The following is a 22,021-nucleotide window of genomic DNA, read 5'->3' on the forward strand; positions in this document are numbered from 1 at the left end:
GTCCTACAAATAATGATATATTTTTATTGATTTGCTCATACTGACTGTATGACAACTTTATTTTACCTCATTTTACCTCTTTAACCTCCGGCGGCTTCTGTTGTAATATCTGCATTTATGGCATTTGCTTTATAACTGTAATGTTTGTAATTTGCTCTTTGGGTCGACGCCTGTTGCTCACCTGTCTGACCAACTATGGGGTCTTCTCTCTCTGCAAACATGTCTTCCATTTTTCCCAAGTCATCTGTTGGTTTTTCTAGGAATTTTTCTTGCCTGCCTTGAGGATTGAGTCAAGGGGCGTTGTCCTGTTTGTTGTAAACATGTGGGCATGTAAAGCACTTTGAGAATGTAAACAGTGACATTAGGCTCTAAATAAATATGACCTTGAACTTGAACTCATAAAATGTCTCAAGACAACTAGTAGGCTGTCTACTGATTAACCACTTGGAAAGCTGAGGTAAACTTTATTTCCAACCAGGATACTCTTATTTACCATCTTTACTGAGGACATGGAAGCAGCAGAACCTGTCTTTTGTACAGCTGCCGCAGAACATTGTTTTCCTAGGAGGACGACGGATTTTTTTTTTTTTTTTTTTTTTTTATATTTTAGGCTGTTATTTTGTCGTATTATTTAGACTAGCGTTGACGTTAGCGTTAGGTTTAGGTTAAGGTTCGTGTTATGCCATAAGCTGGTGATGACTAATGTTAGAGAAAAGCTGTAGAGAATGAATGTAAGTCAATTAAAAAATTACGTCGCCCTCCTGGGGGAAAAAAACTGGCGTAGCAGCAGACAGCAGGGAGGGGGAGGTGTCGATAGTATTGCTATGGCAACGGTGCTGACGTATAATGAAGCCCCGCCCACGCGCATCCACCCCTCTCGCTCTGTATGAAAATAGATGCTGTTAAGGCCAGCTGCATTGTGAATTTGGTAGCGTAATTATCTGACGCTCATCACCGAGAGTCATTCCACAGCGTAGACGCGTAGAAATATTTCACATATATATCCTAGCAAAACAAGAGTCGTTTCATTCGACGAAACAACCGAAAAATATATAACTGAAGTTCAACGACGACTGCATTTTCCCCCTAAAGCCTACGAGACACCCAGTTTGGCGGAGGGATACCGACTGTTCTAGACGTCGAGAGGCAAAACTCTACGCCTGAGTCCGCATCGCCCCATCTTTTTTTGATTTTCTATATATATATTTTTATCGTATCCAGTAAAACTAGGCTTTTCTCTTAGGTCCCTGTCTTTATTTAGATGGCAAGCTTCCCAGATTCTGTCAACGAAAATGAAATAGGTAAGTCGAAATGTTTGTTTTTTCGGTTTAGTTAATGGTTTGGACGCGGTGGTAACGGTGTTAGAGAAATCTGTCCGCTAGCATAGCCTCGACGTTGTGCCGCTCTGCTATGGAGAAAATGTCACACCAGACTACGAAGAAGACTTCCAATTTAGCGCTGCCTTCCTCATTACTACACGTAGACACCGACTGTATGAATCCACTACCCACTTCTGCATATATGTGTGATAACAAAAATATGCGTGTATACCAGCAAAATGTTATTCGTTATAACCGGTTTGGCAGTTAACAGTAGTCCGACAAAAATAGCTGTTACATCGTGATGGGCGGAAGTGTGCATTATCAACCTGATAGGCTACTAATAACTGATATTTTATCGGAATTGTGTGTTGTTGGCAGCTCATATGTATGCCGAAATGACCGGAATACGTAATGGCATTATAAAAGTGTATAATATAATGTTCCGCGATGTATGTATATTAGTCCGTAAGCGGAATCACTATAGTTATTGACTTTTTCAAGAACACTGGCGTCGGGGCACCATACAACCCCCTTGCTTCGTGTGTCTGTAGCGGAATGGTATGCATACACCCTTTAGTTTGTGTCCATAAGGTTTGCGGAAATCACTCTGTATTTGATAAACATACTGTTCCGTTGCAGTTAAACTAACCAATGCAACTTCTCCTTGGTTTTCATGGTGTGGGCCGTCGATTTCCTTCTCGTTTGGTTTACAGCCTAATGTAAAGCCTGTGCGCAGAGCCTCCCCTCCCCCATACACACTACCGTTCATATTTTACTCAGCCAGTCATGAGAGGGAGGGGACGCTGGCCTATATACGAGCCTGTCTGCCACATTCCAGTCCGTAAACTAATGTTACCTTGCTTATCAAATGCAGTCGCCAGGAGCTACGTTAAATTGGGCATACATACAAAAACACCGGATAGCACTTAATGTCCATAACAGAAGTCAAGAATCAGCCTACCCATGCAGAGCGTCTTTGGCCTGCGGAGGTTGTGACAGCGACTAGAAAAGGTGGAAATTGATCGAAACGAGTGCTGCTTGGTGTTTTTTTTTTTAAGCACGTCGAGTTGAATGGTGGATCCGTGAGACTGGGTGAAGGCATGGCGACGTGCTGTAGAACATGATCTCAGCGAGAGCTAGACGAAAAGTGTACGGAGGAAATGCTGCAGGATGAGTCATCATGAGGACATTGTCTTCTGAAAAACCTTACAGTTCAGTGGACTTCTGTAGAGCAAAACACGAAACATAACATTTTCCCACTATGCCAATGGTTTTTGACTCTCTCCATCAAGGTGGAATGTTGTGAGTCCTTATGTAATATAATACTTATTTTTAATAATTGGAACTAGTCTATTAAGCTTGGGGTGTAGGAAGCAAAACAGTCCAAAGGTGACTGATCTAAATGACCTAACAAAATTCAGTTGATGTAAGACACTAGATTAAGTTACACCTGTGAGCAGGTAATATGTAATTAAGTACATTTTGAAGTGGAAGTTTATTAAGTTATTTCTTAAAAGGGCACTTTTTTCTTTTAGAAAGGTAGTTCCAAAATCAGGGAGCTCTGATGGAACATTTTCAGCCACTTTGTGTGTTAAACCTAGAGAGCAAAAAAAGTCAAATGACCTGAGTCTAACTAGAAGATGTAAGGTTGTACTTGTGTACAAATGGATTTGGAGTTGAATCAGGCCAGTTGAAAATATGTGCGCTTAAAGAATGTGAATGTATTTTGTTGGTTTATTATACTAGCAGTTTCTTCAAGCATCTTCACAATGGTTTTAGGTTAAATATTACAGGGCACTTGTTTATCTTGTCAAGTTCTCCGCCCATGGTTAGTGTTGAGATGGTTTGGTTAGCACAGTTGTCCAATCAGATGTCTGCACTGAAGACAAGCCCTCTTGTGTGTGGGTGTGTGTTGCATGGGTGGGAGGGATAGAAGGGTAATTCTGGGGTTGTTGGAATTCCTGTTTGCTGGCCTTGGTTGAACAAAGGAATCATGATGTGCTAATAAATAATTACTTTCAGTTCTGTTGTAGAAGTTTGAGGGTTGTTTTTGTTTTTGCAGGTAAGGCTAAGTTCATCGGTGAACTCCTGACACCTGTTGCCCCCTTTGATCAGAAGTCTGGGCGTGAGACCTGGACTGTCGCCTTTGCACCTGATGGTTCCTATTTTGCTTGGTCTCAAGGGCATCGCATCGTCAGGCTTGTTCCCTGGTCAAAATGCCTTAAAAATTTGTAAGTAACTCTCTTAAGCCTCAAATGCGTTAAGTTGCTACCCACAAGGGCCATTATTGTACCAAACTTGGCTAGGATTTGTTTAAACCATTGAATTCCCTGGAGATTATCAGCAGTTTAAACTTGATATCATTAGTATTGTGCTACTACTGACTTGTTGTCCAAAGCTAGAAATGAAAATAATAATTAAAAAAAAATAATAATTTTCACAGATCAGATACCTGTGGCTTGTTAACTTTGAGAGTGTAAATATTTAACAAAGGAGGACCAGTTATGAAAAAGTTTGGCAGGAGAAATCAAAATATTGCATCTTAAGGCTCTGTTGACTGTAAACACTTGTTGTAAAAATAAAACTGACACAATGTGTTCACTCTGCTGTATGATCTGCATTATACATTGTGAGACTGTAAAACTTTTACATGGCCAGATTGTTGCATCAAGTTGCATGTGACATAAAATCAGGTAATTTTGTTACTTGATCATGTAGCAACTGAGTCATTGACACATGCATAGCGTTGGCATCTGGCAAATAGCATCTTGCTGAAATTTCTAGAAGTTTATTTGCGCTTATTATCCCGCCTCACCCAAGGCAGGAGGCATAACGAACACAAAGAGCTGCTCCTCGATGCCAAGGACACGTGGCCTGTATTATCTGCTGCCTTTCTGCTGATCAGGCTCTTTTTCCACTCAATAGGACCTTGTGACTCTCAGAGCCACAGTTTGAAATTGTCTGTGGAACAAGTGCTCGTTGTTAGCAAACCGCAGGCCGGAGCTGGTTAGCTGCTTGTTTCCTGAAATAGCAGAGAATAGCAAAGTTCCCCATTGAGTAATCAGATAATACCAGACATTATTGTGCCTCAGTTCCAACTTCTTGACCATTTAGGACAGGTTTATCAGTTCTCTTGTCTCAATAAAACCAAGATCAGAAACTCAGGTGGCCAGTCTTGTTTGCTAAGTTAAAGGTTGGCATGTGTTGCATTGTCACATGACCAGCCATGTTGGTTTGTTTTGAGGGTGGTGTCATCCATATTAATTTGTGCTGGTGATCTGTAGATGTAAAAGCAGAGAATGAGTTAATCACCTCATCTTTCCTCCCCTTCTGACTCTCTTGCACTTCCATTTTACTTTCCCCTCTTTTTCTCCTGTTAATTTCCTATGTCTTTCTCTTCCTATATTCTTAATTGCTGCAGCTCTATCAGCCATGGTGTGGAGGGCACCAATGCATCAAGCCCACGGCACTTATCCCGGCAGAACAGTGATGGAGGCCAGGTAGTCCCGGTGGCCGGCGAGCCCGGCGAACACACCATTGACTGTGGAGACATTGTCTGGGGCTTGGCCTTTGGCTCATCAGTGCCCGAGAAGCAGAGCCGCTGTGTTAACATCGAGTGGCACCGATTCAAGTTTGGCCAGGACCAACTGCTGCTGGCAACGGGCCTCAACAATGGCCGCATCAAGATCTGGGATGTGTACACTGGTGAGGGCAAATTTTAGTACTCGTATAATCTAGTGATATTTCTTCCTTTCTCGTTTCCTTACACGTCAGCCACCTTTGGGTCAAACTCTCTCTTATATGGAGGGTTTTGCAGCAGAGAGGTGTGAAGAGGGTTATCACAGCTTCCTGGCAACCGCTCCACAGCAGATCAGTGACTAGATATGACAGGCTGGAGGCTGTAGGGACAAGTTTGTGAAGGGAGCGGGAGATAGGGAGGGGTTTATTTGGTGTGTTACAACAAGAACTTCTAAATAAACAAAATGTTCAAAAGAAAAAACTATTCAATTTGAGAAGTTTGGACTTAATTTTTAGAACTGAAATTACATTTTTGTTGTTGGAGAGAGCGTAAAGTACAAAAAAAATGCACTGTTGTTTACCGGCACTGGATTCCAGGTATGCTAACCAAATCTAGTTTTGATCTACAGTGGGATCATAGTAGGAGCACTAACATTAGCCTGACCAAGAAATAAACATTACTAGCAGCTGCTGACATTTATATTTTTATGTTCAACAAAGCAGTTTTTGTTTACAAACAGTTACCAGTTTTCTTTATCTGCTCATTTTAGTTTTTGTAAGACCATGTAATTTTTTCCCCTCAAACTTGAGATGGATAACAAAGTTTCAGAATATGTCTGTGCATCTTCTCCTGTCTGTCTAGTCTAGTGAACAGCATGAGCTGATGAAGCCTCTTGGATAAGGGGCAAAACATTGTCTAGACCTATAACTAAGTCCAGTTGATTCAGTTTCCTTGAGATGAGATGAAGTTTCAGAATAATACTTCAGTAATTTTTACTTGAATTCATTCAATCACACTACTCTTTTGGCACATAGAGATATAATTTGCCAGGTCAATGAATACCTACAGTAGTGAAGCTGTGACTAAGCTTACCTTGGAGTGTGGCCAATATTTAGCACAATGGGATATCCATAGGCAACAAATTACAGGTATTACCTTCAGTGTTTTCAGTGTATTACGTGTCATGATAGATATAACAAAAGTGCATTCTTTTGGGGGTTGTACTCATATTACTGTCAGTCAGTACTAATCATCTGGTGGAGTAGCTTTTTGATGGTCAAACAAAGGTGTTAGGCCCTTTTTATTCCAGTCTTCTGTGTTTTTGTTTCACTCGATTTTTTTTCTTTGCAGTCTTGCCCTTGTGTTTTTCTGATGAGTACGCAAGCTACATTTTCCACTGTGCATACAAGTTTTATCTTCAACATTTGAATTTAATTTCTGACAGTTTTCACATTTGGCAGGGAGAACTATGGAGGAGTTTGTACCATGGGTATTCAATTAATGCAGTGTTTGTTTTTGTCTGGCTGTTGCAGGAAAGCTGTTGCTGAATCTGATGGACCATACCGATATAGTACGAGACTTGACCTTTGCTCCTGATGGCAGTCTCATGCTGGTCTCGGCATCAAGAGATAAGACCCTCCGTGTGTGGGACCTAAAAGATGATGGTATGGAGAGATATCCATGGTGGATAGCCCTAATTTAAACTGAAATATTTGAATTCATTATGGATTGCATTATAGACCTGTTAGAAATTGACTATTTAACTTTGACCCAAATCCATGGATCAACAAGCATTCTTTTACAATGAGACTTATTCTCTCACTGTAGAGAATGTGTCATTGTCAGCCTTTTGGACAGCCTGCCCTGTCCAAAAGGCTGGTTTAATTTTACTTGAACTGAACTGAACTTGATTATACTACTGGAAATCTATTTTTTCCCCAAGTTCCTGATTGTGTGGACTGTTTACATGAACTCTGGGCACTCTGTGACCCTTGTTTGTGTACTATGTAAAAAAAAAACACACAATCCACCGAGACAGCTATACATGGAGCGTCCTTAAACAAAAACAGTGCATAACTTTGCCGCTGTGACCTAAATTCCCTGTGCAGAATCTTTCCATTGGCAAACACTGGTACACTAATTGTTCGTAAGGTCAATTTGAAAGTAACTGCATGAGTTGATAAATATGATTGTCTGTTCTCTAATCTGCAGTAACCTGCCCTTTATCAGCATACAAAAAACACCTCATGAATACTAGTCATGTTCAACTGCTCCATCAGGAATAATTTTGTGTTTCCTGTCTTGTAGGTAACATGGTGAAAGTATTGCGGGGGCATCAGAACTGGGTGTACTGCAGCTCTTTCTCCCCTGACTCGTCCATCCTGTGCTCAGTGGGCGCCGGTAAAGCGGTACATATACAAGTTCCTTTCCATCCTCCTTTATGTATTTGGGTTTGCCAGCTACTCTGTGTGCTATTGCTTGTGCCCAGTTATGCTCAATGAACCTACAAATGAAACACTCCCTGCCCACTTACCCTCCCATTTCCACCTCAGTAGAAACTTGCTCAGTGTCATGATAAGCTGTAATACCTGCTTATAGATTTTGTTTGGTTTGTTTGCAGTGGGAAAAGGGCTTGTGGTATTATGACATTTGCATGTACACTAGAGAAGTATTTTCACTATGGTTTTTAAAACTGAAGAAAACATTGTTGTACCACTCCGATATTATCCAAGTACTTTCCAGAGTATCTGTTATGTTTTGAAGTAGGGAAGAATGGATTAAAAATGGAAGCCTTCTATGATGAGGGATATCTTGAAATGAGAATTCCTGTAAATAACTCCCAAACAGTACCCTTTCTCAGTTTCAAAAAGTTGAAAACATCTTGTACGCCTTGCGTATTATAAAAGGACAGGTTAGAAGAATTATTGAGTGAGCACATTTTAATTGACTTTCTAAGGCTAAGCATCCTTTAAGGCATATTACGGACTCAATATTCAGAAACATGCCTGACCACCAGAAGTTGACCATATCTACATTCTTGGCAACCATTGTTTTTTAAAAAATGAACATGGTGGTAATGGTAGACATCTCTGTCTGATGGTCCTAGATTTGTCAGGCTGTGTGTGTCCCTACAGTGTGTGTCTTGCTCTCCCTGTCACAGGTGGTGGCAGAGCTCACTGTGTGATTGGTTTTGAAGGGAGCGCCGCGCTGACATTTTGAGCAGCCGGTGCAAACCGGGGACGCACAGTGCCCAATGCCCTGGCCAAGGGCAGCCTGGCACCTGACCCGCAAGGTCAATCCGTACGTAGGTGCTGCTCCGTGTCTGTCTACCTCTGCTGTTGCAGTTCCTCTTTTTTTTTAATTTCCGTTTAAAACTCATTAAAATGGTGGTAAAATCCTCTCCCTCCCCTATCCTCTCTCCCTCCCATCCCCCACCTCCACACTGTTTCATCCCTATCTTTACTTGATTAGCACCACCCAGCATTAATACACACTAGCTTTTATTTTGCTACTCGGTTAGGTTTTCTGTGATTGTCCATTGAAATGCCTCGCTCAGTATAGTATATAGTTCAGTATAGTATTGTCATATTATCAGTGGCAAGTTATATCAAGACAATAGGCCAGCCACAAAAGTTTTAAAATGAGGCTGCCTCTCTGGTTGGGCCTGTATATATGCTTCAATTTTAGCGTTAGCAGAACACCATTGCTCTGTTAAGTTGCACTCCTTTTACAGTGGAATTGGTGTGCGTTGCTCACGTCGTCGTTCACATAATAACACTTAAAATGGCTCTTTGTGACTTTGCAGACTGTCTGTATCACTATAATGTCTGCCTTTGCCCTGAACACTCTTCCAAATCCAGGAAGAACACGGCTAGCGGAAAAAACAGTGCTAAACTTAAATTCCTTGTCGTCCACGATTTGGCTAAATAAAGGGTAGCTCTTACATCTGCCATTCGTCTTTGGCTTTTTCTGCTTGTATCGTTAACAGTTCAGTGTTTTTGCCATTGGCAACAGCAGTGGAACAGACATGAAATGGGCTTGTCTTTTTTTTTTTTACTGCATTTCTACTTCAACATTGAAAATTGGACGACAACAACACAGCTTAACCAAAACTATGCTGGCTGCTCAAATTACCACAGAGCACATGGTAGCTAATGTTTTTACTCAGTAAAAAATTAAGTTAAATGAGGACACTGAGGAGGTTGATGCCAGCCATTTTAGAGCAAAATGCCCTTGCATTTGTTAGCAGCTGGCAGTACTGTTATGCCAGCAGCACTGGGAATATGCAGATGGTGTACAGGGCAGGCAGTTGCCACACTTTAACTTCACAAAGCAGCAAGATCAGGGAAAGAACTAGATCACCACAAGAAACTCTAAAACACTGACAGTCACGTGAATTTAATAAGAAAATTTGTAAATTTAACTGAAATGGTTTGCTCAGGTGCAATGTTTGCAATACTACTTTAAAAATTATATTACAAAAGCAGTTAGTTGAAACGGTTATTTTGCACATTGCTTGTTTGATCATGCATTACCCCCAAGCAGAGACATTACTAAACAGTTAAAACATGACTGACTGTTTAAAAGTAAAAGGCGTCTACAGATGACCACATTTTTGCAAACGTGTGTGTATGTGTGTGTGTGTGTGTGTGTGTGTGTGTGTGTGTGTGTGTGTGTGTGTGTGTGTGTGTGTGTGCACGGGTGCATGTCTGTGTGCTTTGCCAGAGGTATCAACCCTTTGGCCATGAAATGTTCTTTTCTCTTGCAGTATCTGTCTCTCTTCGTAGGCTTCTGCCGGAGGTGCGAGCCTATTGTAATCACAGTGAACTAAAACTCTGAAAGTGGAAACCAGTGGAGTAACATTATGTTACCTTAAGTTACTACTTGTTTTCTTTTCTCCTTTTTTGTGTAGTCTTTTTTGTTAAAATTTATTTATTTCAAAAGCTATGTAGTACATTTACTATTTATAAATGTATAAAATGTAATTGCTGTAGTTTAAAACTGCATTTAGATAAAACTGTATGAATGTTGAACAAAATGTTAATGTAGCAAGTGAAAATACAAGTGAATATCATCAATGTAGGTGAATTGGTGCCATTTGAAATATAGTTTTGCTGCTTGTGTAGCATGTGCTGATTAATGTTTGTTTGGCTTGGTTTAAGGTTACAAAGCCTTACAGTGACACTGAGCATAACTATGTTTAATTCATGTTTAATTCCTGTTGCTTATGTGCATTTAGTAGTCATAAGTGTCAGATAATTTCATCTACTCTCAGAATCATTTCACAGGCTATAACAAGCTTCCCTTGCCTTTGCAGGTGTTCCTATGGAACATGGATAAGTATACGCTGATCCGGAGGCTGGAGGGGCACCACAACGACGTGGTGTCTTGTGAGTTTTCACCAGATGGGGCGCTGTTGGCCACCGCCTCCTATGACACCCGGGTCATTGTATGGGACCCCCACAAGGCCACCATCCTGCTGGAACTGGGGTGAGTGCTGTGTACATACATGCTTTGCTTTGACAAGCAGTGGTTATTTCCTAATAGTTGTTTAGCTATAGACCTAAACAATCACCTGATCGTTGTCAGCTGTAAAAGGCACCATTTTCTCTATTAATGCTAGCTTCTGCTAGATATGTTTGCTGGTGTGCTATCATGACAAGATGTAATGGTTAGCTAGATGTAGCAGTAGTGTTACATCACCTGATAATTTAAAGCCTCAGCAATTAAATGTCCACTTTTACTTATCTTCGTCTGATTAGCCAGATGTTTATAAATAACATGACTGTGCATCCAATTGGAGAACATTTGTAATGATGAAATTATAATTAAACTGTGGATGTTCTAAACTAAACTTGTCCATAACTTTTTTCCAGCCATCTCTTCCCTCCACCATCACCAATTTTTGCTGGAGGGGCAAATGACCGCTGGGTTCGCTCTGTGAGCTTCTGCCATGACGGCCGCCACATTGCCAGCATCACTGACGACAGGTAAGGAAGTGAAAAGCTGCAGGGTTACAGTAAGAAACCTTGACTGGAGATGTAACTTTCTTTCCCAAATATCGTCTTCAACGCAGTTAGCTGTTTTATTTTTTGATACTTTAAAAAAACAACTCCCATGACTTCAAGAACAAAAAGCCAATGGCATATGTCTTACGGTAAAAGCTCTGTAGGTTGCAGGACATGAGGAAAAGCTCTCACTGAGCTGTACTTGTAAAAATCAGATCTGGAATAATCACTGTTGTCCATTTATTATTCTAGTGTGATAGATATGATGGAGTTTGATCACAAAATTATTCAGTAATACACAAGCAGAAAACCCTTAACCTGAACTGGCTGTAATGGATTCTGCACAAACATGATTGTATTAATAATAATGAGAAGAAGAACATACAAGGTGTCAGTGGGGACTTTGTGTACATGCTGTTTTCAAGGCTTTTCCACCCTGACAAGATTAATGTTTTTCGCCTAAAACCTTCTCCACACAGCTTTAGTCCACCCAGTCATCAGGTTATACATAAACAGCAGTCTGCCGCAGAAAAGCAGTACTGTGTGCTGCTGTTTGTTTCAGGTCTTGCAGGGAGTCATGAGTATTAATGGCTCTGAGGACAGAGAGCTGTGTTTTTGGTCTGTTGGGCATTGATCACATGACCGTCACAAGGCAGCCATTAATCAGCCTGGCTGCAGAACTGTTTGGAACAAAATATGTGAAAATGAGAGAAAAGCAGAGGCAAGCGCCAAAAAACACAGGATGATGGAAAGGTTTTTCACTGCAGTCCACCAAGACTGGAAATGTCAGAAAATAGGTTGTGGAAATTTTGAGAAATGCTAAATTAGTCCACATTCTTGCTTGTTGCTGTGACACACCAATAACCATACTCTAGTCTGAGATTAGATGAAAGTCGTATACAGAGAGAGTACAAAGAGAGAAAATGGAGGATATTACATGCAACATAACCAGCAATTCCAGTATGTCTGTGTTTATGTTGATCTCGTTCTTGTTGTATGTTGGTTGCTTTTTTGGTAGTGTTTGTAGGGATGTTGGTGTTATTATGCCTTAAACTCCTCACACTGACTGGTTTGACTATGATTACAGACCCAAAGCTAAACAACATTATCACAGACCAAAAAGTAATTTTTAAATTTTTTCCCATACCAATGAGACTCTGACCACTGTTCTTGGAAGGAGAACAATCTGGGCAACATATTCTCTAGCACTTTGAGGAACTTGTGATCACATGATGATGAATCATATCCCGTTACATACAATATAGGATAACATATCTTTAGTAAATCATCTTTCCAGACTAAATTAATCTAACACTGTACAAGACAACACTGAATGTGTCTCAGGGGCTGCATCAATACATTCAAGCTTTACACAATAAAAGGACATGACTTTTTAACAGACAGACCCATTATGACTTAACCGAATGGATAGAGGGAGAAAGAGCTTAACTTAGGAAACTAGCAAACATGTTTGCACATATTTCACATTCTTCCAAATTATGTTAAGATAGTTGCCTGCTAGTGCATTTTACCCACTGTCTGTCATAGTTTAACAACTGAGGGAAATGACCTACCTTTTTGAAACACTGCAAGCCAAATATTTGTCCTTATCCTCTTTATAGCCTTGCACTCGCAGATCAAGGATAGCAGCTGATAATAATGTCAGACCAGATGAGCCACTGGGGGATTTGGATAAATGAGGCAAGATTGTCAGAGGGACCCTGACTGAAATCGGGGATAGCAGTAGGGCAGGATCAAACAAACAGGCCGGGATTTGTATAAGCAACACAATGCTTCCAGTTTTAACTCAGAAAAATTCAATATTCTGTTTATAAATGGACCTCGAGCGCAGGGAGTATTACTAATGTCTGTAAAATGTACCTATCTTGGGAACAATCTGCATACATCCTGTCAATTGCTAGCTCAAGTTGAAGGAACTGTGGTGCAAACTGCTGAAAAACAGAACAGAATGTTCTCAATTGTAGCCATGCGTTTTTCATTTTGTTGACATGCCATTTTTTTCCCCTCCTGATTAACACACAGCATATGTGGGCTCTCACCTAACCAGTAGATCTTCCTCTCTTTCCTGTCCTTTTTCCTCACAAATCAGATTGGTTCGTTTCTGGAGTATTGAGGAAAGGGCTCCTCAGGCTATTGCCCCCCTGAACAACGGCCTCTGTTGTGCCTTCTCTACTGGAGGAAGTGTCCTTGCTGCTGGGTAAGTTTCAAACACACATGCATCAATGTACATAACGTTTTAACGTTAAAACCAACCAGGTTTTTTCATGGTGTTATTCTCCCCCCCTGTAGGCAGGCCGTGGTCAAAAAAGTACCCTGTAGAGGAGTTTGAGAGCAGAAATGTTTCATCCACACACAACAGTAAATGTCAGGTTTTAATGCCAGTCCCTTAAAATAGAAAGTACTTCTTTCTTCAGCCACTATTTTGCACTGACATTGAAAAATCGTGTAGAAACAGGTTTGCCACAGAAGAAGCAAAATGTCAATTTTCTCTTCCCATACTAGTCTTGGTAGGTCAGTAATACAGCAACACAACAGCTTGTATTTGAGTAACAGGTGCAGCTGCTATCATAGATAGATGCCAGTGGTCACCAACTAGTTGGCTGGCCAGCTGTATTTCTGTGCCAGGCTGCCCATATGTGATTGACAGCAACAGCAAAATACCCTTTCTCTGGGGTGTGTCAAAAGACACTCTGGAAAACGTGCTTACACCAAAACATTAAATTACAACGACTTTGTACAGTATCATGTTCTGCTCCATGAGGGTTCCATGGCCATTTCAAGATAACAAGCTCTGTAGTAATCAAAAAAAATGTTTTTAATGTTTTTTACAACCGGCTATCAAACTGAAATTGGCATTCAGTTTACTGTGATTTTGAATGGTTGGCACATTCACTACATTTTACATTGCAACAAACCATTTTGCAAATCATGCGGGGCTACTAAAGATTTCACAACATATAATCAAAATCATCACCATTCAAAAGGTATGGAACTGATAATTGGCTGTGAAAAGCAAAAGTTTCTCTCTGGGCTATTATCTTGCAGAGGAAAGAGATTAGCAGAAACATGTTCAAGTACAAATGAAGTACATACATTTTGTAGCTACTATGCTAAACCTGCAAAATCACTGGCACGGTGCATAACATCATGTCATTTAACTACACAGTTGTGCTTCCTGTATGATTTGTTAGCATTTTTGTGTTTTCAAGTTGCTGAATGTTTTTTTTTTTTTTTTCACTCATTCTAGGACTCGTGACGGCAGTGTGCACTTCTGGGAGTGTCCTCGTAGCATTGCCAGTCTGCAGCACTTGTGCCGCTTGACCCTCCGGCGGGTCATGACCACCCAGCAGGTGGACGCTTTGGCCATCCCTGCCCTTTTACGCGACTACCTGGCCTATAAAGTCATCTAGGCCTTCTCCCCCCATACCACCACCCAACCCCAATGCACCTGCTGCAGCATGCTGGAAAACCAATGACTCGCTTCCTTTTCTTAAAAATCATTAGCTCTTCACAGAGAACTTGTAGAGTGAAGCAGATGGACTCAGACAGAGGAAAGCCAGGACGCGGTTATGGTTTGACTGAAGCTCCAGAGTCCCCGATGCTATCCTCAGCCCCAACACACCATGCTGTTCTCTGTCCTTTTTTAATATATTTATTTTTGTACATGCTTTAGTAGATGCATGTTGGGCCTGCGTGCTGTCCATAGCGACTGGGTCAAGTTATCTGTGGGGCCTACTGTCTCGTTCACCATATCAGTATCAAACCTTTTCAGTTTCCAGCTCTGCCAGCTGCATACGGGTTCCAGCTGTAGAGAATCCGGCTCTGTAGACGGATCAGTGAACATGTTGACGTCACCATCTCTCCTCTGACTTGAAATGGCCTGTTGCACTTAATCTGAGAAGGTTTGCAATGATGCTGGCTCTTAAGTCAGGTGTTTTGTTTTCTTTTGGCAGAGAGGTTGAGCTAAAGGGAAGTGTGGTTCTCATTTTAGTTGTCGACCCCCAATACCGCTATTATCAAAATTATAATATCCATAAATGTGTCCATTTTTATGTGAAAACTGCCCCTAAAAAGATTTCAAAGAACATGTCAGAGCTCATGGTTGAAACCCAAGATAATCAGCATCTTTTATGTGGATAGTAGCTCTGACATGTTTTTTTTTGGGTTTTTTTTTCTGCCTCTGTTGGCCTGATATCAGCAGCCTGATGTCAATGACCCAAAACTGCGCTCAGCCTCATTTTTGGACAGATTAACCGGTCAAACCTTGATGGGAGTACAAGTCCCGTCCTGATTCCAAATGCAGCCACAGAACAGCCGAACACTGGATTGCAGATATCTTCACATATATTTTAATGGGGATCTCTGCGGTGACGGCATGCTTGAATGGACTCCTGTTTTAGCTGAGTGTGTGTATCCTCAGGGACAGGGGGCCACGCCCCCTCCCCCTCATGTGCCTGTGTTGAAGAGCCTCCTGGCCAGGCCCCACTGTGCTCTGTCCCGCCCCCTGCAGGGCCAGGAGAGACCAGCTTCAAGTTCCATTATTAGCAAAGCCCCTCTGCCACCAGCTCTGAGCTGTCCATATCTCAACATGTACAAAAAATAGACAATTCCATGTCTTTGTAAATATATATAAATATAAATATATAATTATACCAAGTATATAAACATATCAAAGTGTCAAGAGTTTTACACTGCTTTTTGTCATCCACATCCAGTACTTGTGTTAAACACTTATTTTTGTTTGTGCTCTTTTATTTTTCTTTTTTTCCTTTAAATGTGAAACTCTGTTTATGTATAACTTAAGATGTCTTACTGATGAGCGACCAGAATGACAGAATATTTACATTTGTTTTACAGGTCAGACTTAGACTGTGCAAGTATGAATGGCTGTGTGCCCTGTGACCTACACACATGCTGTATACAGGACTGTGTACCAATGACAACACAAGCTGTGCAATGCCAGTACCCCCTCAAAGAAATCAGCTTTCTGCTCTTTGTTTTTTCCTCCCACATTCAAGAGACCAGTTTGCTCAGTCCTAAAGCTTCTGGTGACAAATTTTAAGACAACCTTTGAACTGGATTCTGGGTATAAATATGCACATGTCAGAAATACCTCTTTAACATGCAGCATCTTCAGAATGGTCATTTTCAGAATTGTAAACCTCTTGATTGTCAGTTCCAGTGTGCAGCCTTACATGCCTTGTAAGTTTATTTAGGGCTAATGATGTGGAGGTAAAGGAGATGTCAAGAAGGGAAATGAACATATGCTCTTCTTTTAAGTTAGTTTTGTGTATGTTTCTGTAAAGTGCAGGCTGCAGAGCGGCAATAAGTTCTCTGTCCTCAGTTGGTGCAGATGCCAAAGGTTCTCCTGTACATAGTAAAGCCACCAGGCTGCTAGTGTAGAATCAGTTGGGTTGTTGTCACGGCGTTTTGCTGACAGGTGATGTATGTGTGATGAATGGGCTGCAGTGCTTGGTTCTTCCACTCAAACCCTGACAAGAGTTGTATCAAAAGTGTTTTTAATCCCACAACCATCGCAACAAAACAGTCCCGACTCATTTAGATGCAGTATGAATTGGTGACTATCGAGAAAAGAAAAATATATATATATATATATGAATGTAAGTTCTCTCTTTTTCTGTTAATGTATTTTTTTGCATTTGTAGTTTCAATAAAGGCTTTTTGGAAAAATAAGATTGTGGGCGTTTTCCTTATCTCTTGGTAGTGTGGTAGTGTAGACATCAGACGGCCTTGGTGGTTTTGGCAGGGTCGGGCTGTTTGCTCAGTCCGGTTTGAGCAGGTTCCTGCAGTTGCCAAAACCCCCGAGGGCAGTTTTCTCAGCCTGACTGCGCTTGCTCTGCAGGGAGCCACAACATCAGCAGGACTCCATCCAATAATAATGTCCAAAATACTCTGAGGGGAACTACTCATATTTGAGTCAGTGACAGCATTGTAATGTGTGGTAAACAGTTACTCAGTCCCACACAGGAGTATGTGCTTTTGCAAAGGCTTCTCTTGAAGCACAGCACAGGCAGGATTTAGTTTTACATAAATACCACTGAAATTGAGCTTTGAAGTATTTTACCTTCAACCTTTTACTATCAATTACTCTCTTACTATCAGTTACCTTCTATTTTAACGGAGTTAAGAATATCCAGTCTGTATAAAGGACAAGAAGCTGAATAATCATCAGTCATTAACTGATGGAGGAGGGATTCAACAGGTTTGCACTCCTTTTCCAAGACGTGTGTGTTGTGATCGTTTCTTTTGCACTGAGCTGTTCATTGTCAGACACTATTTCCTTTTCTTTCTCTCTCTGCTTGTTTTTATGTTCTCTTTCCTTTTCCATGTTCAAAATAAGTAATTAAATAAACATAAATAATCCCTTTGACCAGGTCAGCTTATACAACAATATGTGTCATATACGACCCAGAAACAAAAGACAGGTTTTCCTCAGTGTCTCACCAATCCACAGGGAATTAGCTGAAAAAGATGGAATATGATTGTTTGTGTTTTGGAAACCGTGGCTGTAAAACTCACTACGAGAAACATTGCAAAGGCCACACGGTGATTCATCTCTCGCTCCCTCTGTGTTGTACTACAACAACAGAGAGTGGAAAAGTACTTTATTGCTGAAAGAGATCCTCCTATCTGCAGGATGGAAAGCTTCCAGCAGCTGGAACACGTGCTCCTCAGCAGCCTCGTGTGCAGACCAGGTTTATAATTGACCCAGAAAGTTAACACACAGTTAAACATTAAAACACGGCCAGGGGACTGAAGCAGGACAGCCGGGAAAAGCAGGACAGTCGCACATTAACGTTCCCTCACCGAACACAAAACAGAGTTCAGACGCTTGGAAACACTCTTGAGTCTGGGTGGAGTGCAGCTCTGACTCACACACACACACACACACACACAAACCTTTTCTCTGCTGTGTGTCTCTTTAAATAGTTACCTCCAAATATTATTTTCCCCATTACCACACAAGCTTAATGTAAAATTTACAGGCAATGAACGTGTGGATAATTCAATTTTAATGAATGACAAGTTGCACAGAGCTTTACACTCCAGGTTCAGCAGTTGCTAATATATAATATATTTTTCTCTCAGCAAGTGAGGAAGGATTTTTACTAATTGTCTGTTCTTTTTTTGCTAAATTCATTTATTTGTTTATTTTGGGTAGTTTTGTGGTGATTTCACGGTCATTTAATTGAAATTTCTCTTTAAATATGTGATGTTTTTAAACAGAACCAAGTGAATTTTCCCTTTTTTTTTTCAGAAGATCAAGCCCTGATCTGCTGTGGAATCTCTGCTCCTCTGATACTGGTCTGACTGGTCTGACCAGTATCGGGTCTGACTGGTCTGACAGATGACCTTTTCACAGAAGCTGACAGAAACATGAGCATCTGTGAAAATGTCAAAAAAAAAAAAAAAAAAAAAGGCTCAATCTGCTCCACTGACACACACGACTGCTGACCGGTTTTAATGTGTTTTCTGCTGTTCTATTCTCTCTGTTTACAGGCTTTTTTTTTATTCCCATGAAACCTTTCCATTTGCTGCTAATCATTAATCACTTCAGTTATGGATTCATACTCTTTAAAGTTAATTAATCATTTAATAATTCACTGGTTTCTGACAAACTGCCTCTGTCTACAGAACATTTTGTTAAGTTTCTATGTATTTTACATTAATTTTATGCTAATTTAATTTCAAATATCTAATTATAGTAATTATAAATATTGTGTTTTTTGTTTGTTTGTTTGTTTTTTGTATTTTCCTGGTACATTTCTTGTAATTTATTTTTGCTTTTTTTGTTTTATTTTGTTTAAAGAAATCAAGTGATTTTGTTCAGGTTTCAAAGAATTTCCATGTCATTATTGTGTGCTCAGGGACGGTTTTTCCTATGGGCAATGTGGGCAACCGCCCAGGGCGCAATCTACTTGGGGGCGCACAAGCGCCATCCAAAAAAAAAAAAAAAAAAAAAAAGTGCGTCCGCAAAAAAAAAAAAAAAAAATCGTTTCTACACTAATATCGCTCATTTCCATGTCAAGTTGGTGCAGTGGGCGCTAAGGCGCCCCTACTATCACGTCAACTTGCTGCTGAGAGTCATGTATACAGGTTGTGTGTGTCAGAAGAAAAGGCAAGGGGGAGGGGGGCGCGGGGGATCAACTTGCGACTGCAGAGGCTGTGCGCAGGTTGTGAGTCTCAGGAAAAGCAAAGGGGAGGGTGGCGGGCGATAGACTAACCTCTGATATGAAAGATCCCAGGCCAAACAACACAAACTGCTGCTTCCAAATAAATTGTATTTCATTCATAAAATTAATATAGACCCCTTATAGCTACATGTAATTTATTGGGTTATGTGAAAATGCCAAACAACAACAACAACAACAAAAAGTCAATGGAGTATCATGGACAAAAGGCCAAAAAAAACATCAGGTGCCCAGTTCAGAAAGAGAAGGAGAGAAGAAGAGGAGAAACGTTCAAAAGATAAAGGTATGCAAGTCTCTATGCGTGACGTTAATTGTGCTTGTAATGAAACAGTAGCCTATACCCTATTTATTAGCCTCTTGCTAATATGTTGCCACTTAGCCACAGAAGTTTTTTTTTTTTTTTTTTTTTTTTTTTTGGTTTTAGTTTTGCTGAACTAGCAACTATTAAAATTTTAGGCATCATGTCATGGAATTAATTTCACCCATAGGCTAGTTTGTGTTTGCAACACAACAAGTGCAAGTTCACATTGGCCTGTTAGTCTGTGGATTTGGTAAACAATACGTCCTGACTGTGGAATTTTTAATTTTTTTTGCTATACGTGGGTCTATGGTAACCTAAATAACTTCCTATACACTGACATGACATTTTGTAAGCTATATGTGATATAGTTTTATGAGTAATTTCTAGTGTGTTATTCTTAGTTAATAGGATGTTAACAAATGATAGGCCTGATGTGGTGGGGGTGGGGGGGTGGGGGACGGTTCGCCCAGGGCGCAAAACTAGCCAGGACCGCCTCTGTGTGCTAATAATCCTGTTATCATTAATAATCAATCACTGAACTCATGCTGCTGTTTCACTTGTGGTATATTTTCATATTTACATATTTTCATTAAAAATCTTTTTCTCCTCAGTAACCCATGTTCCACTGCTGTCCTTTTGTACGCCTCAATGACACTTTGACACACATTTTTTTCCACACATGGTGGCATACAGCAACATTTCTGGATTGCCTTGTTTGCTGGTCTGTGTGATGTTTAACCCACCCCCATTAGCAGACCTTTCTTCTTTTCTTTTCTTTTCTTTTCTTGCTGTTTCTGTTTTGCTCCTCCAGTTTTCTAACAGACTGTAAAAGTTTTTTTTTTTTTTTTTTTTTTTTTTATCTTATCACAGCATGTGGATGAAGTTTAACTGTGATTGAGGTCTTTACAACATTGTGTGTGTGTGTGTGTGTGTGTGTGTGTGAGAGAGAGAGAGATAGAGAGAGAAAGAGTGTGTTTTCAACTTGAGGATGACCTTGTAAAACCTCATGTGGGGAACGCCTCCTCTCCCGTATGTGGAACTGAGAGGAAAATAAAGGAAGGAAGGCCAAGAGGGAGTGAGAGAGAGAGAGAGAGAGAGAGAGAGAGAGAGAGAGAGGGAGAGAGAGAGAGAGACAGAGAAAGGGAAGAAAAAAGAGGAAGAGGGAGGGAGTGAGTGTGGGAGTGGGATGGACGGCAGCCAGGAAGAGACGGATGAATAAAAACTCTCCCGTGTCGTGTTTGTGAAAGCCGACCCTGCTGGTTTGACACTGAAGCTGCCAGGGTGTCACACTGATACTCAGAGATCCAAATCCCAACTAATTGAAATACTTGCTGTTCGCCGCGTGGATTTCAGTCCTGTTAAGGCGGGAAAACGCTCCAGTGAAAGGCGTTGTGGAGCGGGGCGGATCTAGAAAAATATTCATGGGGGGGTAAAAGGCCGGTGTGGGCATTTTACATGGTGGCAGATTGATAGAAAGAGAGATACAAAAATAGATAGTATTTGTATTTAGATATGATTTGGGGTAAAATAATTCAGATTCGAATGAGGGAAAAAAGTGGGTGTGGCTGAAAGTGTTTTATTATTATTATTATTGGATTTTAACCACAAAGAAATATAAAATGACTGAAATTCCTGCTTACTAAAACTCTACAGGTTTAAGAAACTCTGCCGACTCCAAAGAAATCTCGCTGTGAAAAAATGTGTCGGACATTTCCTGAGCCCAGTTCACTGTTGTTTGACTCATTCAGTTATTTAGGTCATTAGTTATTGTGTTTATTGTTTATCATGTGCTGCTCTTTGCGTTGTGTTATTAAGTTTATTTTTTTGTGCACTGTGACTGTTATTGTCTGTTCTTTTGTTTGAGCTCCATCCGCTACATGATTTGTGACATGATGCCCGGGTTTTTGCTGCTTCAAAATAAAAGAGTGGATGTTGAAGACCGCTAAAGCAGTGTCATCATTCACAAGTAAACCCAGATTGCAGAGTTATTATATGAATTATCTCAAACTGAACTTTTGGAAAAATGTTCAGCAGGGTAATTGATTAGTCAGGAAAGGCATCACTTGTCACGTGGCGAATATGGATTCAGATTCGGGTTAGAAAGTAAGAAAGAAATCATCACTTTTGTAAATAAACAGACACTGTAAGCTGTCTGAATCCAGAGCCTCCAGCTTCACACAGATCTGTTTACTAGAATGTCTTCAGAGCTGAACAGTAACAATGACCTCATTCTGCTTGTATCCGCGGTTCTCTGTGTATCGCCGGTGAAGTCGAGAGGAAAAACGAGAGGAACGGGAGCTGCTGCTGTGTCGTCTTCTGACCAGCCACAACATTTACTTTTTTCGATTAGACTGGTCAAACTGGGGTGGCAAGGCCTATTCTTAGGGTGGCAGCTGCCAATCCCCTGCCACCACGGCAGATCCGCCCCTGTTCAAGAGAAACCTTTTAAGGTGGGGTTAGCAGCTCCTTAAAGGGATAATTCACTTTAATCGCCCCACACACACACATCCAGCTGCTATGTAGGACAGTAGCGGTGCTATCTTCCTGCTGGATCCTGGCTGCTAACTATTAGCCTCCTGGCACTGAGCTGGACTTCCAGGAACCAGGGAACGTTTTCATTTCCTCGACATACCAAC

At 40.8% G+C, this 22,021-nt stretch overlaps 1 protein-coding gene across 1 annotated transcript; it reads left to right on the top strand.

Annotated features, from left to right (window-relative positions):
- Nucleotides 1-877: 877 nt before the first annotated feature.
- wsb1 (WD repeat and SOCS box containing 1) lies at nt 878-16,465 on the top strand. Its single transcript, XM_030066513.1, has 9 exons — nt 878-1,301; nt 3,385-3,553; nt 4,744-5,027; nt 6,375-6,506; nt 7,150-7,250; nt 10,160-10,332; nt 10,719-10,832; nt 12,961-13,068; nt 14,119-16,465. The coding sequence occupies exons 1-9, from the start codon at nt 1,262-1,264 to the stop codon at nt 14,279-14,281; spliced, it is 1,284 nt and encodes a 427-aa protein (XP_029922373.1). The 5' UTR covers nt 878-1,261; the 3' UTR covers nt 14,282-16,465.
- Nucleotides 16,466-22,021: the final 5,556 nt, after the last annotated feature.

This window comes from Myripristis murdjan, chromosome 13 (genome assembly GCF_902150065.1).
Source record: "Myripristis murdjan chromosome 13, fMyrMur1.1, whole genome shotgun sequence".
Taxonomy (NCBI): domain Eukaryota; kingdom Metazoa; phylum Chordata; class Actinopteri; order Holocentriformes; family Holocentridae; genus Myripristis; species Myripristis murdjan.